This window comes from Scomber scombrus, chromosome 15, assembly GCF_963691925.1.
Source record: "Scomber scombrus chromosome 15, fScoSco1.1, whole genome shotgun sequence".
NCBI classification, from domain to species: domain Eukaryota; kingdom Metazoa; phylum Chordata; class Actinopteri; order Scombriformes; family Scombridae; genus Scomber; species Scomber scombrus.
This window is the reverse complement of record NC_084984.1, coordinates 17,698,195-17,717,407: the sequence shown is the minus strand read 5'-3', so window position 1 is coordinate 17,717,407 and position 19,213 is coordinate 17,698,195. Positions and strand designations below refer to the sequence as shown.

General features: G+C 40.4%; 1 protein-coding gene across 1 annotated transcript in view; it reads right to left on the bottom strand.

The window, feature by feature from the left end:
• The window catches only part of niban2a (niban apoptosis regulator 2a), a 29,015-nt gene extending 13,109 nt beyond the window's left edge, over positions 1–15,906 (bottom strand). Inside the window, exons 1-5 of the mRNA XM_062434718.1 lie at positions 15,703–15,906; positions 9,290–9,420; positions 7,230–7,358; positions 7,031–7,136; positions 6,250–6,417 (exon numbers count right to left, since the gene is read on the bottom strand). Coding sequence (XP_062290702.1) covers positions 6,250–6,417; positions 7,031–7,136; positions 7,230–7,358; positions 9,290–9,420; positions 15,703–15,757 — 589 coding nt within the window. The 5' untranslated portion in view covers positions 15,758–15,906. The remainder of the gene's footprint in view (positions 1–6,249; positions 6,418–7,030; positions 7,137–7,229; positions 7,359–9,289; positions 9,421–15,702) is intronic.
• Positions 15,907–19,213: the final 3,307 nt, after the last annotated feature.

Below are 19,213 nucleotides of genomic sequence, written 5' to 3'. Positions count from 1 at the left end.
AACAGAAGCTTTAAAAGGAAAACAATGCTGTTCTGAACATTGCAGCATCCGCTCTTGCTTTTTTTATGAGGCTGATTCCTGAGAGATGAAACAGAATGATGACAGAAACATTTCCGGGGTAGCAAATAAAAGGAAAAGGTGAATGGATGATTTACCCACAGCATGCCTCACTGATCATCTGCTCTCTGTGAGCTTTGTCATGCACAAGCATCAGTGTGCATTTGCATGTCTTTTCCCTGAGTGTCTACCCAGTTGTTTTGTCTGCGGCTGTAAGTCCGTGACTCAGAGGAGGCTGACAAAGACAGGAAGTGACCAAGGAGTGAGGCCAGACAGGAAGCCGTCTCTGCTCTCGGCTGGCTAACCCTACGCTGACAGGCGGAGGGGTCGGGTGTTAGCTTGTCTTGGCACAAGCTTCCATGAGAATTCACTGGACACTAAAGTTAGAGGCGCAGTGGGAAAATAACCACAAAGACATCAACCATGTTGGCAGGTGACCAGCCATCATCTGGAGGTCAAATGCAGTGAAAAGTGACTGAAGGTGGCAGCACTTGAAAACATAATCTGTCATTCCAAATCTTACAGGATATAAACTGGAGCCAGGGACAGATCAGCACCACCAGGGTGAAATGCCTCTAAGTGAATTCTTCTACATTCTCAGCTTGTTGCTCACTTGAAAAGAAATTTCCTCTTGGTACCCGCCGAAAAAGGAAAATATTTTTTGACATCCTGCCAGGCCTGTAAACCGCTACACATTCTCTATGTGTCTGAACCGAGCCAGATCAAGGAACAGATTACAGTTTCTCTGCCCTGTGTGTGTATGTATGTGTGTGTGTGTGTGTGTGTGTGTGTGTGTGTGTGTGTGTGTGTGTGTGTGTGTGTGTGTGTGTGTGTGTGTGTGTGTGTGTACTGTGTATAAATAGAACATGTGGCAGCACTTACCACGGTCTCTTTATTCGAGGCATTTCCCTCCCTGCCTTGCTCCCAACGCTCCGGTTGGTGGGATTTTTTAGCAGCAGCTGGGGACGAGTTCCCAGGCCTTCACTACCTATCTACAAATGTTTGCGCGTGTTTGTCTGAATTGTATAAATTTGGCATTTTAAAACCTTTTAAGCATTCGGATGTCAAATACAGATAGATGGCGCTTTAAACTGCGGGCCACCTGCCTTCACGTTAAAGCAGGTTCGAGACACTTCTTTCACACACTGCTGCCGCTTCTCCTATCGACACGCATGAGTAGGGTTTCCCCATATGGTGCAACCCTATGGAAGCAGCCAAACCCACAGAACAATACATGGACACATAGCATTCGCCGCAGACATCACAACACATGACTAAATAAGTCCTATTTTAGCAGATGCCTGCCTCTAGTAGCAGCAGAATAGCGGATGAGATGCTGGATACCCAGTATTGGTTTATTTTGTGTATTGGTTGATACACTGTCTGTCAACAGAGAACATAAGCGTCAGCATTTTGATTCATATATCTGAGCAGCACGCCGCTCTGCTACAGACGAGTCATAAACCTGGACTGCAACGTTCTTTTATCGTCCTTCAAATGCGCACATCGCAGGTCTCCTCTTGCCGAGTGGAATTACTCTGAGGTCTGCGGATCAGAGCAGAGGGCTGGTGGCTGGGTTTTAAAGGCTGTGGGGGTGGAGAGCCGGCCGTGATTGATGGCTCTCTGGTGGCCCAGCAGCAGCTCGGGGCCAGCTCTGACTACTAATGTGTTGGCCTGCAGCATCAGACTGCTGCCTGCTGGCCTAATAGCAACAACTGGAGGCATTATTAGTGTTGCAACTAATGATTGTTTTCATTGTTGATTAATTTATCCTATCTACTGAGAACTTATTGATTAGTTATTTAGTGAAATAACTTCTGAGAGGCCAAAGTGACGTCTGAAAATTGCTTGTTTTGTCCGTCCAACTGTTAAAAACCCAAATTTATTTAATTTATAATCATAGAAAACAGAAAGAAATGTGAAAATTTGAGAAGCTGGTATTTTTTGCTTGACAAATGATGACTTAAATGATAAATCAGTGATCAAAACTGTTAGCAATTCATATTTACACACTTAAGAAACACATTCTCATGTTTATTTGATGAGTCTAACTTTAACCCCGACATCGCAATAGGACTGGGCAATAAATTGATATTACATCGACATCTTGATATTTTATAGATATCGTCTTAGATTTTGAATATCGTCAAATCGGGATATTGGATAAGTGGATAATTGTCTTTTCCTGCTTTTAAAGGCTGTTTTTCAGTAAAAATGTGATTTTCTGAGCTTAACAGACTGTTCAAGTATCTGCCTTTATCCACTTAGTCATTATATCCACATTACTGATGGGTTTAAAAAGAAATCTCATTGCATAAATATTTTGTTCCTACAATATTGTCAATATCAAGGTATTTGGTCAAAAATATTGTGATATTTGATTCTGTCTATATCGCCCAGTCCTACATCGCAACTCAACTGTATTCACTCTGTACTTCTATATCTGGCTTCGTTGGGTTGTGCACTTGTAATTCAGCCTCTGACTGTCCCTTTCAGCAACATAATGTCCGCTGGCATTTAATTCTGCGCCATGCATTTAGACTTACAGGTGGACCAGTCAGATGAGCCGCAGCCTCTGGTACAATGAGGTCACCTGCAACTGAGCTGATTAACAGGGCACTTTGCAAATGATGCTGTTGAGGGGATGCAAAGCACCGGCTGATCATTTTATTGGTGAACTTTTAAGGACAAAAGAATAGGCGCTTGAGTACATTCAAATAGACTGAACTTATCAGCTGAACAGTCTGCACTCAGCCTAGGAACTGCTTTGCATGAAGCTTCTGTGCTGCAACCCGGGTTATTCTTCATGTGTGAGCTGAATTCAGTGGTTATTTTCGCTATTAAGAAATGCATTATTTTGCATTAGGCAACTATGTGTGAAGTCTAAGATGGCTCAGACAACATTTCTGTCAACAATTTGATATCGAAAAAGCGTTATTCAGGCATAAGAGAAACTCTTTCAAATCTGCCCTAGTGGAAATAGTATCATTTAAAATAAGTGTAAAATAGTGTTTCCAGTGAGCTAAAGGAGCTGCAGAGAGGGCAGAGGTCAAGCTGTAAAAGCATTTATCACCTCCCAGGAAAAGTCTTCTACCGGTTCTGGTTCTCCTCAAAATACCAACATGACAGAGGTGAGACTAGGCGTGTCAACACAGGCCGTGAAGCATGAATTCCAATCCACAGTGAGAGCTACGTAGTTAACCTTTACTTACAACATCTTCCTGGAGCTCAGCCTTCACAGCTGGAATGTACGGAAGCGTTTACTGAGCGTGCCGGAACAGGTGGTGTTGGGAGGTTATGGATGAGTTCGACTGGATATAGACAGAGACTGAAAAATGTTTGCACTAAAGTTGACATTTGGCTTCTAATTAATTTGCTCCTTTGCTGTTTATGGCCAAAAATCACCTAAAATGAAGACATCTGGTTTCTCTTCTGAGTTTTGGGCTTGCACTGAATGTTTTCATACTAACACTGATGACATACAGCTGCTAGCTTTGTCACATGTGGTTATGAATTCATGCAGCACAGTTGGTTGGCATAATAGTTGGCTAAGCGAAAAACAAGCCCGAATCAGGTCGAACAACTTTGGCAGCCTGGCGATAAGCTTGGAGCCAGCGTGTTGTTTCATTTGATACATGGCATGAAGTATTGTTGTGCCGTTCACGAGTCAGGATTTTCAAGAGTTTAACACGGTGGCAGGGTGCAGAGTTGATGCAGCTGACTTGATGCCTCCAATGACTCCTTATGGAAGGTGATCCACCCTAACAATCACTTGAAGCACAATTACATATACTTTAGCCATAAATTAGCTCCCTTGCGAGGAAAGCTGTTGAAACATAAAAGCACTAACAACACAAACGGCATTATAATTATGTGCGTGTGCGCGCCCACAGGTATGTAAGACCTCATGCTTGCGTATGTATTGTACGTGCTTGAAAAGTAGGGTCAGCTAAGGTGACGCCTTGTCTTTGTATTATTTCGATGAAAAAGGAATAAAATCCTGTGTTTGAATAAATTTAGGCTAAAGTAATTGATAAAAATATGCTTAATATCCTTTCAAAAAGTTATATATTTAATAATAATAATGTAGAGAGGTAGTAGTAGGTGCCATGTGACATGTGGGGAAGGTTATTTGTACTTTAGCAACATAAAAATGTGGATTTATTAATTAGCATGTAATATTATGGATCTTAAATTCAAAGATTCCTGTAATAGGAAAGATAAAAATAGCTAGTAAATCTCCACATCGCCTGAAAGTTTTTTGGAAATTAAAACTTGATATTGGACCTTAATAAATAATCTCCACTTGATCTTCATTTTCCAACAACACCACCTGCCTTTGCAGCTAGAAGGATCCAAACAAGCCCAATCACGTCCAACCGCAGCCGCCTTTTTACTATCACTGAATCTCTGAAAACAGCTTTGTTTTTTTATTTCAACTTCCCCAACTTCTCTTTGTCATGTCTAGATAAAACAAACTGAATGAGAGATCACATCCACGTGCACGCATGCAGGTAGCCACAAGAAAATATAACTTGAGTCTTTTTAAATGAAGGCTGCACGTGGACTCCCTGCAAATTACGTATTTAGATCTACCTGCCAATTAAAAGAGTATCATTTGACGTCAGCATGCCTCATGGTAAACAAAGTCTGAAAGCAGGCCGATCATTTGAACCACCCGATTATTCTACGCAGAAGCCGAGCCAGAGAGGTGCGGTATTGACAACACGACAAAAAAATGGATGACATTATGTTTTTCACGTCCTCTGGCGTGTCTCTGCCTTTCTGTCTCTCGACACAATGACATGAGTCACGCCCTCATAGCGAGAAACCTCGACAGCAGATCAAAAGTAGCTCTCCACCCACATAGAACAAACTCTCTGCTAATGTGCAAACACATGCAAAATGCATGGCGGCATCCTCTAAAACACCATCAACTCACAAATAAAGGCAAGAATTCAAATCATTGTGGCATCCACAAACAAACAAAGGTGGGAAAAGTCCAGAAAAAATCAAATAAAAGGGAAAAGCAGCAACTTGTTACTGCTACACTACTCAAGCTTTTGATAGACATGTCATTTTGAAATATGGTTTTTACCCATCAAATTGTCTCTACATGTCCTCTTTTAAAACCTATAACTTAAAATGATTTGTGTATTTTGCTGCATTGTAAAGTACTTTCTAACTTGGATTTAGAAAGTGATCTATGAATAAAGTTTATTATATTATTATTATATGATAAGCTTGACTTTTTAGGATTTTTTTTACATTCTGGGGACTCTGGAGTTGCTTCTTTTCACTTTTTCAATGTATTTTAAAAATAAAATATTTGTAGCTACTGCAAGCTACAAGCACCCATTTCCAGATGTGCTGTGACATCACTATACTGATGACCTGTATTGGAATGCCTCAGTGTCCAAAAAGCTATATTTGATTTGCAATTATTTAAATAGGCGGAAGTGTGACCAGAGAACATTTTCCTTTACATAAATAACTAATTGATTAATGATTCATTTTTGGTGATCAATAAATAGGCTGATGACTTCAGCACTAGAGGAGGTTATACTCTGGGAACAGCTGGAAGGTTTTTTATTAGGAAACAAACAGAGAAAAAGTTGTGTTTGCACTAACAGCAAACATCAAATTAGAAAACAATAAGCTTTTCACTAAATATTGTCAAATATTTAACAGGAAAATAGAAGAAAAGCCAGTCCTGCCTGTCTAAAATGAAACTCTGGTTCTCACCGCAGTTGAGTAAATAAAGTCCCTACCTGCTATCAGAGTGTTGAGGATTCTGACAGGCTGTATGAGATGTAACATGTATAGCTTTGATCAAATGACAACATGTCACACTGTAACCAAGCAAATACGAATAAAAAAAACAAATAGATGTTATTCCTGCACCGTCTCACATTCACAGGTTAACCAGCTCACTCAGATGGCATGTAAAGGCCTCACACACACACACACACACACACACACACACACACACCCTCAATGAGACATCATCAAAGGTGGAGAGGCAGAGAGAGGGTGGAGCACAGAGAGAGACAGAGAGACTGCTGTATGTACTTTATTTACTGTTTTTAATAAATAATCTGAAACACATTAATAGAAGATCTTTTCTAGTGCTTTTACTGCTTCACCTCTACTTTACTATGAGATGTATATACTGTGTGTGTGTGTTGTTACCGTTGTTACTGTGTCTGACGCAGTCCTGTAGCACAGCATGCCACTTGTTCTGCTCCTTCTCAGTCATCACGCAGAAGTAGTGGTGGCGGGCGTACGGGTGCCACAGGATGAGGGGGAACTGAGTGGGACACTTGATGAATGGATTATTGCCCACTTTGGCCTTGATACCTATAAGAAGTCACATAACATGAGTGAGAATGAGAAAACGTTCCTCTTTTTGTTGGGTTAGGGTTAGAAGTAAGATTTACAAAGTGTTTTAATAATTATGACAAAGAACATATATAAATAATACTTCATTATCATTTGAATTTTTTTTAAATGTAAAGTTAAGCAATGGAAGATTATGCCCATTTTCAGTCTGTCTGATTAGATTTTACACATCCAGCATATCCAAATTGATTGATTGATTGATTGATTCTGATTCTGATGTATACATTTGTACTGAGATATAAATATAAAGAAAAAACAATACAAAAATTCAAAATATATATAAATAAATGCACATCAAGTTATTTATTCTATAATTTGCCAATAGAAAAAATACATATACCGCTGATATCACTATATATCACAAAATGGAAAATGAATACAAAAATCACATATAAAAGAAAATCTCACATTAAATATTAGATTGAAGTTGAAACTCAACTGATTAATAAGTCAAACTATTATTGACTGACTCTAATATATCAGTTATACAGTATTTTTAGCCATATCTTTGTCGTGTAATGTCATATATCCAGCAAATTGTCATTATTTTGTGTTTCTGTCACTTTCCTACCAGGCAGGCTGGTATTAATCAGCTCCATGTACTCCTCCATGGAGGTCAAGGCCCTGTACCCAGCACAGTTGATGGTTAGTTTCGGGTGCAGGCTCCGTTCATGTGCCTGTTAGACAGACAGAAAAAACACACCGAACAGTTTTGACACAAGTGTTCAAATCACTAAACTAAACAGCAGTTTAGCCTTAGGTGTACTCACTGCTTTGCTCTCATACAGGCTGATGGTGTAGCTGTTTGGCACGAACACAAAGCGATTCCTCCACTTACGATTCTCCTCCAGGTACTGAAACAGACTCCCTGAGAAGATTGACCGGCCTGCCAGTGGGTCCTGAAAAATCAAAAGTCATTTTTAGCATCACATTACTGTATGATATCAAAGCACAACAGAAAAGAGGTAAAGTTGAGTTTGACTATTCCAAAGTCTTGAAGCTGACTTTGTGTTTCCAAATGTGTGAGGGTGGAGATTTTCTTTTTTGTACCCCTAAACACAAGTGTTTATACAAGGATACAAACCACCCACTTTGTTTTCAGATTTCCTGTCTTATATCAAATAATCCTGTAACTCAGACCGCACAGAGGAAGGAAAGAAGGAGCGCAGGGAGGCCGGCAGCAGGGCTCAAATATAAAGAGGCGCTTGTGTTTGGAAGGGAAGGCTGGCTGCTGTTTGTTGGCCTGAAAATGTTAAATTGTGGATTTTGTGTCTGTGAATAACAGGGTCAGTGGAGTCTTATTGTAATGCACACAGCACAGAAATGTTTCCAGTAAAGAAATAAACAGAAAATAAGAATAAAATGCAACTGAGGTGCAGATTATGCGTCCCTATACAAGCGGTTAAACTGCAGTGTTTGTTTTTTGATAGATTTATGTGCTATTGTGTATTTCTGTATATTTCTACTCCAATGTTTTTAAATGACCAAACACAGATGCAAATTGAAAAAAATGACCCTAAATATAAAGTTTACAACTTTGAACATCCAAAAACTACATTGGACTGTGCACACACTGCATATTACAGTTCATACAAATGTCTGTGTGTGTTTGCACCGTGTTGGTTCCCATGTGCGTTTGGTTTGGTGTGTTTGTGTCACATGAGCAGCTGTCCTCCACACAGAGAGGAGATGAACTGCTAGAACAGGATTCCAAACAGCATCTCTGTTCATGTGTGAAATGTGCTCCACTTTCCCTCCCCTGATTGAAAACATAAACAAAAGTGAGACCTTCAGTACGTTCACTGACCAAAACATGAAATGAATACAAAAACTAAACTACAAGAGTGCTCGTTAGGTAACGTACTGGTACATAGACTCCCCGAGAATGAGCTCATTCATGCATCGAGTATAACAGCTCTGTTGACCTGACGAAGCCCAAACTGATGTGCACAAATCATTCAGCTACCAACGCCGGTGTCGATTTGTTCTTATTAGATAGCAAAACATCCTGTTAAGATGGCAAAAAGGAAGCTGCAAACAGTCAAATTATACAAGTTAGGGATGTCTGGTGGCCTTGAGGTTACGGAGCTGACCATGAACTGCAAACGTCCCTGGTTCAAATCCAGATGGAGACTTTATAATGCGTGTTGTTCTCTTTACCCTGGTTTCCTGTCATCTCTCTAGTGTAATCTCCCAAATAAAGGCATAAAAATACCAAAAACACGTCAAAAATGTTAATCAAGTAAGTTAAAATGATCAATAACAAAGTTTGATCATTGGAACCACATTCTTAATTCTTTAGTTTGCAAATAACATCAGGGCATGGATGGAAATTTTGTGACATGGTTTATTACAACCTTAATTGTTGACTACAAAATGCAAAAGTGTAAAAACTAAACATCTATCAGACATACTGACCAGCATCCTGGTTCAACTTTGACCTGTCGTACATGTATTAGTTGTGTGTGTTCTTGTACAATGCTCACTTACTGGGTAAAATATAAGTAGTAAAACTTTTGCCATTTTCGGCTTAATCTGGATAAAGTGTTGACTCATCTTATGATCTGAGTGCTTGTGCCCTGTTAGATCCTCTTGTAGCCACTTCCTGTGTTGCCAGGCCTCAGCAATTACTTGCGGTGAGTGTATTGTTATCATAATCAAAATCAATGAAACTACAAAAATAACAAACAAAGCTGTAATCAACTAGAATTATCCCTCAATATTCAGTTCCATGTGCCATTAAAGACACCACAACAAAGATATTCCACAAATTAAAAAAAATCTTGCATGATGAAGAAGAAACACATTTTCTTTCTTTGCCCACACTTGCCTTTCTGTGTAGCAGCTGCGACTGCGGCCCTCCTCCTCCTTCTATCTCGAAGCGGACGCTGTTGAAGAGGGCGACGGCGTACTGCTGCTCGTACACGTCGCTGAACTGCTTCATCACATCTCTGGTCCGAGCTGCAGGAGAAGACACAGACAGACACACTAGGTCAGGAACCGTCCAAACTACACAATATCATAGTTCTACAGCACTTTTAGTGAAGATGCAGCAGAGTGAAAAGTCAGTCTTATTACAATGCATAACATTTGTGTTTAAAGGTACATGCTGTAATATATTTAAGGTAAAATAAACTACATCGTCATGCACTGCAGTAAACACTAATAAAGATCAAGCTTTTCTCTCTGAGGATAATTTCACCATCTTTTCAAAACACAGCAGTTTAAATGTCTTTGTTAAATATTAGCTAAGTGTTGATGTGGAGCAGACGTTCTCCTGTGAAGATAAACTGATGAGGCCACAAAGCGTCACTGCTGCTATCAGCTCTTTATGAAAAGCGCCATACAATAAAATGTAAAGTGGAGCTTTTGTAAATGAAAGATAGTGACTGGTGTGCAGCACTCAGCGGAGAGATGTCTAGCATGTATTATCAGTTTAATTCACACTGTACTGTATGTCACGGCTGTTCTAAGCAGCTCTTTCACAGGAAAATGGAAAGCTTTTGCATAGTTGAAGCACATAACACTCGATGGAATTACTGTGAGATTTCTGAATATGCTCTGGCTTAAAATGTCATTTCTGACCTACTTCTAAGGCTGAGCTTTGAAACTTTGAAATGTTTCTGTAGCACGCAGATCAACAACAGTCAACCACCGAATGCTGGTACTGAATTTTTTATCATATTTGTAATCTTGTTTATTTAATGTTTTGGTATTGCAACCGAAATCTAATTATTGTATCAGCATTCGATTTGAAACATTTCAAATGACACATGGCCCTGTTTATAGTAGCAGTGGATGCCTAAAGGTTAAAGAAGCCAGCTTGTGATTGAAAGGTTGCTGGTTTAATTCCCCGGACCGGTAGGATGAATCTGGATGGGGGAAAGTGAAGAAGAAGCACTTTTCCCACCCTCATTACCACCACTGAGGTGCCCTTGAGCAAGGCTCTTAACCCCACCTGCTCCAGTGGACTGTGGGTGTACTGGGCAGCTTCCAGGTGTGAATGTGTGTAAGTGTGTGAATGTGATCAGGGTGTTCCTGGATCATGTTTACACAGAGTGAAAGAAGACTCCATGTTTTTACAGCTGCGCTATTCAATCAAATTGTTGCTCATCACATAAGACACATTCAACCTGAGCCTCAAAAGTGTTTCATTATAAAATGAATATTGAGACAAATGTGAAGATGTCACCTTACGCTCTAAGAAATTGTCAAAGATATTTTTCACTATTTTCATATATTTTAAAGATGAATCAATTAACTGAACAATTTGAATAATTGTCAGCTGTAGCGCTTGTTCTAAGTGAGAGCAGCATCCAATTGTATCATCCTCTCCCGAGCTTGACTCAGCATTTCTTTTCCACCACTGCCTGCAAGCAGCTTCCAGTAAACTGTCCAAGAAACCTGCTGGAGGGGACGTAGGGGTTTCCCACGTTCCAGTGCTGGAGAAAGAGTACGTCAGCAAAGCCAATCAGAATGTGTGGCTCTGTCAGCAGCAGACAGTGTTGACTATGATCTGTTTATGGAAGGTACAACACAGGAAGGAGGGAGCCAGCCTGCGGTGGGAGAGCAGGAAGGAAAGAGCTGACAGGACAGGATAGACAGGGAGAGAATGTGGAGGAGGTGGGACAGGGACACGCGGATTTATTAAAAAACATCATCAGTTTCATACCAGGATGGGATGGATGACTGATGAGACTCACAACCTTTTTTTTGTCCTCCTGTAAATCCACTATTTAGTAAGGCCGGGGGGTCAAACCTCAATCATTTCTGGTTCCGACCAAAATGTGTCTGTGAGTATTAAATAATAAGTATTTTTGATTGTCAGATTAAATCCTTTGCCTAATTTTTCATTTCAATCATTTTTTCCCTTTTGTTTGTTTTATGTGTTTATCTGATTCTGGATAGAAACAGTTTTTTCTATCCTGTGTAAATTTCCACCAGATATGTGCTGGATAATGAGGCCTCCGTTCTAAACGTGCTCAGAGTCGGTACTTTCCATTGGTCGTCTTCCCGTGCCAAAGTCAGCACACTGAGAAAGTAGAGTTTGGAAACAAAGACCACTCCTTAAATACATACTTAACTATATAGGCATGCCAAAATTCATCTTTCTCTCCTGTTCCTCTCAGTTAGCTTATTCCTCTATACACTCCGAGACCTGTTTTCTTTATGCTTTCTCATCCAGTAGTCTATCAATGAGATGAACCTCCAACCCTGACTCTCAACCACCTGAAATCACTGAATACACTCTCTCCCTACTTGATCCCACATATGTACAGATGTTGATGCAAGATAACACTCACACCTGCACTCATAGGTGTGAGAACATATCCAGTGGCAGTTATTTCATTGGCTTGAAGACGTTTTCTTATGCAATTACAAACTAACGTTAAATGGTATAGGTCAAATTTGCATACACATAGAATCTAAATGTGCTGGCTATATAAAAATGGTATGATTAAAGAAGGAATAGATGTATTTCTGTGTGCAGCATCTTGGTGGTTAAGGGGTTAAGACACCAACAATGAACCTTAACGGCTCTGTTTTGCATCAGGCGGGAGACCTTTACATGTCATTCCCAAATTCTCTCTCTCCTGGTTTTTTGTCAAGTCTCCATTACTGACTATAAGCAATTTGCTAGTGTTAGTCTTTTGTGAAACAAGACAATATTACATTGATTTACTGCCCAGCTTTGGCCATTTTGTGTTGTTTAAAATGATAAAAAAGTGTTGAATTCTAAGTAGAGTTCGACCGATACTGGATGTTTGGGGCCGATGCCGATACCGATATTAGGAAGTAAAAAAATTCTGATATCGATATAGTGGCTGATAATCTTATATATACAGAATATGTACATAAACCCACTTTTTTAATGTGGTTATCAAACACTTGTTGAAATGATGGAGGCCATTATATTTAACAGTTTAAGAATAAACTTAATTTTTATAAAATGACATCAGCGCACTGAAACAGTAAACTTCACTGAGAATTTAATATGTAAACATGAATCAGGAAAAAGGATTACATATATATAAAATGTGGCCTATTTATATCTTTAATAAAAAATATCGGATGGAATAAACAGTGATACCGATATATCTGTGACAGGCCAATATCGGCTGATAATATCGGTTGACTGATATATCGGGCTCTAATTCTAAGTATCACAATTATTTATAATATGTAAAGAAAACCCCAGAAACGTGTCCCAGCTCCTCAGAAAGACTGATGAAACAAACCCTTAATGAGAAAATCCACAGAATTACAGATGATAGTGGAAGAGATGTGAGCTAGTAGAAGGGGGTGGACTATGCAACTCTTGTTTAAGTGTCAATGGACGCTGTATATCCCTGTATTCTAGTGAGCAGAGTCCAAAATACACAAGCTGATAAGAATACTGGTAAAACTGCACTGCAACAGTTCTGGGGGGCGGGGGTACTGGGGTGTTTCCCAAATGATTAAAATTAGCTTTTCAGTTAATAAATCAAATTTAATTGTGACAATGATGCAGGCTCATGTTGTCTGCATGATACAGTCCCTACACACACATTTGAGAAACACATATTTGAAAGTGTAGAGAATATATAATATAAATATATGTCTCTCTTGAGCCTAAAAGCAATTATGAGTAGATGAATGTAATGTCATGTAGTGTGTGTGGGTGATCATTTTGTGAGAATGTGCTAAGGCAGCGAGCATGAAGTAATCACCTTGTTGGGAGGTACCTACTCCAAACAAGACTCCCAAAGCAGAAAGAAAGGCTGAGTGGAAAAGAAGAAGAAAACAGCAGAGATTCCACACAGAGAGGGGGAGGTAGGGACAATAGAGGGAGAGGGCGTGTGTGTGAGACTAGACAGCAGTTTCACAGCTACAGTATTAACCCTGTGACAAGTTACGACCTGCTTTTACTTCTGCAGTTTCACACATTATCCCCTGTATCTTTTTCTCAGCCTGACTCACGAGCAGAAAACATTGCACGATTTAAGTTAATCTGACTGAAACCCCAAAATGACGAGAAGTTAATGTCGCCATCCGAGGCGATAATACAGCATAAACCTGCATGTGTCATAGCTGCATTGTATCAGAATGGCAGCAACATTAATATATCTCCCACACAAACCTGACGAGACAACACCTTTTGTCAACACTTGACACTTAAGGTCAAGTGATGACACCTGAGACAGATCCACTCATGGATGAAGACTGTGAGATGCAGTTGAAGGCTGAGAAAAGTGAGTAAGCAGACTTTTTGAGACGGGATTATGTCACTTGAGTTAACTTCCATACTTAACATGTGTCTTGTTTGTTTACAGCTTCTTCTCAGCTTATCCTAAATCTGAAAGATTGTCGTGCAGCTTCATTTTTTGAGGCTTCTCCACTCCCCCACAGAGAATGACTTTAGATATTGGTACAGTAGGCCTGCGTCATTGCATTGTCATTATCTATGTATTATCTATGAATTCATCACTATTTTTTAAATTCAGCTACTTGTTTAGTCCATAAAAGGTCAGAAAGTTATGAAAAATGGTTAAATGACACAGCTTCCTAGAAAAGTGAGTCACATCCTAACATTCCTTGTTGTTTTGTTCCAACCAATAGTCCAGAACTCAAAGATTCAATATAAAACATTCAGCAAAATGGCCACATTTGTCTTTAATAAGTGACATATATGGTCAGTTATGTTGTAAACTGATGTTGATTCATTTTATCTTCATCAAATAATCATTTAATTGACTAAGCCTCTTTAGATACACATCTGATGTAAAGAAGCAGCTGCAAACGGGATAATTTGTCTGACTTTCTGAGATTATTTCAACATCTGACACTCAAAAACATCGTGTTTGGGTGTGTGTGTGGGTGTTTGTGATGTGTGACTACAACGTGAGTCACTTGCAGGGACACAAACCAGACTTAAGACCAGTTGATTAGGGGCAACTTGTGCAATTGGGGATGGAAGTTATATCCCTGTGTGGTAAAACTGAGTTTTTGGGTTAGTGGTTAAGGTTAAGGTTAGGGTAAGACTCCAGGAAATGACTGTAAGTCTATGTAAATACCCAAGAAGTGTGTGTGTGTGTGTGTGTGTGTGTGTGTGTGTGTGTGTGTGTGTGTGTGTGTGTGTGTGTGTGTGTGTGTGTGTGTGTGTGTGTGTGTGTGTGTTGTGGTTTGACTTCCACATGCAAAAACGCGTGCCAGCATATACACACAAACACACTTACAACACTGAAAGAACACCCTAGCCGAACCTTAAATAACTCTGACACAAGTTTCTGGAAAGCCTGAGCCTCGAGGATCTAACCACCAGCGTAAACATAAAAACAAGCAAGTCTCCCCTTTCCTGAGCTTTTTTTTTTGTCTTCTTCTAACTACTTCTAGCAAAAAAGAATCTGATCTTTTTAGGAAACATCCACTGATCCAAGTATTCCAGCCTGTGTTCCTCTGCTCCAATGTCACACAGAAATAATCACACAGACCTGCGCAGTTCACAGTGGGGAGACTCGGAGCAATCTGAGACTTAAATAGCAGTCAGTCCCAAACTTATACAAACATGCTCCCCTTTGGGAAACCTACTTATTATCTTTGAGAAATAGGCCTGCAGCAAACGAAGGATTCAGAGGGGAAGTCTTCAAGTAGAGCAAAGCAACAATGCACTGATAGAAATAAACGTTTTTTGTACAATGAAACAAAGAAAAGTGACACTTGCTGTAAAGGTAAAGCAGGTATTTGTTCAGTTTCATGTATTTTTGTAGATTAAATCATGCAGGAAGGTTTCAGTGTGGATCAGCATGCTGACAGATCAGTGTAAAGGCAGTTTAGTTTATCTAAAGTAGTCGAACAGATAAGCAAGGCTTTTATACTGTTGGCTGTGAATCTCACTTTGAAAGACACAATTGCTCTAATTGCAATAAAGCCCGACTGGAATCTGAAATAATTTGCTGGATTTTAACGCCTGGCTTTTGTTAAAGCAAATTTAAGACATTTGAAGACTTGCAGACATGCTGAATGAATGCTTTTACTCTTGATGATTTACACAACCAGACAAGTAGTTTGGCAGAATGGAAAGTCAGTGAACAATGAGTAATGAGGAGGATAATAAACCTATTCATGAATTATGTAATACAGTGTGTTGAAAACCCTACAAGAGGACATATAAAATCTTAATAAACTTCTTTTTAAGTTGTATAAAAACTCCAGAGGTGCTTTAGATTTGAACACAATGAGCTCAAACAGTCACTCCTCTCTCACCTGTAATCATCCCCCGTCTGCTCTCATCCAGGTGAGAGGAAACAACGTCCCCCATGGTTACAGAAACGCTTCAAAGATCCTGCAAAGTATCCGAGCTGGTTCCAAACTGTACAGACTATTCCAGGTGAAGTTGGTGATGTGTGCAGCAATTTCAAATATCCGAGCTGAGCCGCTGGGGTAATAAAAGGTCTTCACTTTTCCTCCAGAGAGGCGCACGGCTCCTGTCTTTTCTCCCGCTTTCCCCAATGAGGAGGAGGAGAGGACTGAGGCGAGGTGACAAGTAAACGGCGGTGGGGAGGAGGAGGAGGAGGAGGAGGAGGAGAACAAGAGAACACTGGCCTGGTTCGCACTGGCAGGACACACCCTCTGGGAGTCATCACTGGTCCAACGTGTTCAGTGTGCGCTGCCAAGGGTGTGGCCAGGAGGTGCGTAAAGTAACAAAATACTCAATACCTGCTCCGTATGTGGGTGCTGCAATTTGGGTGCTGCGTGATTGTATTTGGTGTTGAGCTCCTGACTTGTTGATGTGGAATTTTAACACACCAACCCCTTTCTGTTCACATATCACCATTAGCCAATCAGGCTTATTGCAAATATTTTTTATTTCAAAATAATTTCTTTGAAAAACCAAAATAAACTGAATTCCAGTAGAAGTGCTGCATTGGAGTGAAACTATCGTCCTGGATGCTCAAAAAGATGCTGCACAAAGATACATGCTGCCCCCCTGTGGACACTTTATGTCTCTGCTGTTTCATATATAAACTGTATCGACCTCACTCATCCTCTATCACAGCAAACCTGTAATATAAACCCAATTACTCACCTCTTTTGCTATGCTTAAAATTGGCCGAAGGGTGTAATTCAACCTTTAATGGCTTAAAATGTGTACAATATTCTCACTGACTGATGTCTTATAATAATCTGATAAAGTCTTGACAGCCACGGAGGTCTGAATTAATCATTTATTAGACTAGTTGTTACAATAGCTTCTCTCCATGCTATTCATGTGGAGTCCACTCCACATGAATACAGTAACAGCAATGATCTCTACTGCTGCTGACCGTGGATAAATGTATCAGCTGATAAACAGTAAATATTCCATACTATTATCTTTAATTATCTATTAATTGTTAATATCGTTTTTTTAAAGCAAAATTACCAAATATTTGTTGATTTCAGCTTCTTATATGTGCGTTTGAGCCTTATTTATATTTCTAAATGAATGTTTTTATTTTATTTTGATTGGGTTTTGGCTAAAATAATGAACTTGACATCATCTTAGGCTGTGGGAACTTTCTTTATTGACACTTATAGATGATAGCCTATAATGAATCATTAAGCCCACTTCCCCAATTAAAAATTATATCAACATTTACACCAAATGCAATGAAATAGCCTCAAACCCAAACACATAGTCTATAGAGAGGTTACAAAGTTAGGTTATTTCCTACTGTAGGCTACACATACAGTACCATACATGCTACACATACTATAGACAATAATTAAATGTGGCATGTTTATAGGCTCTAACATATCATAAGGTATGTATTCATTATGTAAGGGTTGACTAGGGGCTTAAAAATCGAGCTATTAACGAAGATCTGTCATTATAAGGCTAATTAAGACATTCTTCTTAGGCTAATAAGACACAGTTGTATCCATATGTGCAACACCACCAATGCTCGGATGATGCGGAAGGATACGTGCTGACGTTTCCAACTGGAGGCTCCTCCGCAGCGATGTGAGGTGAACACAGAGAGGAGAGAGAGAGAAAGAGAGAGAGAGAAAGAGCGAGGGAGGAAGCAGAGGGTGAACACTCCGTCCAACACTCAGCAGCATCATGGCACCTATCGGATTAAAGGCGGTGGTCGGCGAAAGTAAGATATTTTTATAAGTATTATTATTAATAAGATCAGAATTTGATGAGATGTTCCGCTGCGGCGCGCTATACTCTATGCGCGCAGATGTGTTTGTGTTTTAACAGGATGCGGATGGCTGGATGGTAATGATGATGATGGTGATGAAGGTGGTGCTGTTGGTGCTCCATTGTATCCTATTGTAAACCACGGTCGTGTGATGAGGGAGCTGGAGATAACCTGCAGAGGCTGGTTTGTCTCACTGGGCTCCTGCGGCGCGGATGCGCAATAGTATTTAAAGCGGCCGAGACCTGAAAAAATGGCTCTTAACAAGCAGCGATTAGCCTGCTGATGGGAAAATCTAGGCATCCTTGTCCAGCAGGATGCAGAAAGCCTGGCGGCAAACATAGCCCACATACGCCCTTTCTACCCCCAACCAGTGTATATTACAGGAGTAATCCGCGCTGCATTGGAGCTGCATCACAACTGTAGTTTGGCTGATTATTGTGCAGGAGGATGCTGCAGACACTGGCTTCTCACGCCTTGCTTAGCTAATTATAGTCTGTAATCTACTGTAATGCTATTGATTATAAAGTGATTGGACATAATCACTCCGTCTCTGTGGGATTCCCTGATTTCAGCAGTGCCTCACCCCTCTGATGGAGCAGGAATCGGTTGCGTAAAACACCCTTTCTAACCCAGTGCGGTCCAGCGCTGAAACAAGCCGCTGTCAGCCCTGGTTCATATTAATGGCGGATTGTATTCAAGGAGAGAAAGTTGCCAGGAGAAGGCCGCCTTGCGAGAAATTCCGCATTATCTGTGTATGAGTTAGTAACGACCACCAGAGAATACCCTTTCATCATCATCTGGCCTTTCCTGGCAGTGCGCCACCGGTCAAACCTGTGTAAGCCTGGACGCTGCAGGATAGACTGTCCTGTGTCTCATTTAGTCATTTAGAGTCATTTATTTCGCTCCAGCAGTGTCAGTGTGTGGTGCTGATGCAGGCCCGAACATGGAGGCGCAGCTCCGTTCTCCTCAGCAGGGTCAACTGGGTGCAAGTGTTAGGTGGTCCTGATAATGGGAGACAGGCCTGCATAGCAAAGACTGGCACAGATCAATCAGATAATATGAAGCCCAGCTGTTTAATCCATCATTTTTGTTTACCGCCGTTTCTTCTGCTTGCACGTTCTCATCGTTTAACGTGCCCTGCCCATGCTGCAGGATTCGCCTCATTTAATATCTGTGGTTCAGTTTATTGATCTGGTTTCACATTTCACTAACAAAAATCTACTCTCTCTCTCTCTCTCTCTCTCTCTCTCTCTCTCTCTCTCTCTCTCTCTCTCTCTCTCTCTCTCTCTCTCTCTCTCTTGCTCTGTTGTAACGTCTGACTTTCTGGCTGTAGGATTGCTGAAACCTTAAATTTCTCCAATCCTATATCAGGATCAAGACAATCATTTGGGCTCTGCTGCGAATTTTTGGGCCCCAACCCCACCCCCACAGATACACATCCATCTCCTCCCCAGTCACACACACACACTCCCTCTGCTATGATATGATGCAGGGTGAAAATGTCTCTGCAGGCCTCCCACATGGTGCAAAGTGGAGCCTGAACTACTAAAATCTAAATTCACACCGAAGCCAACAATATAATATTA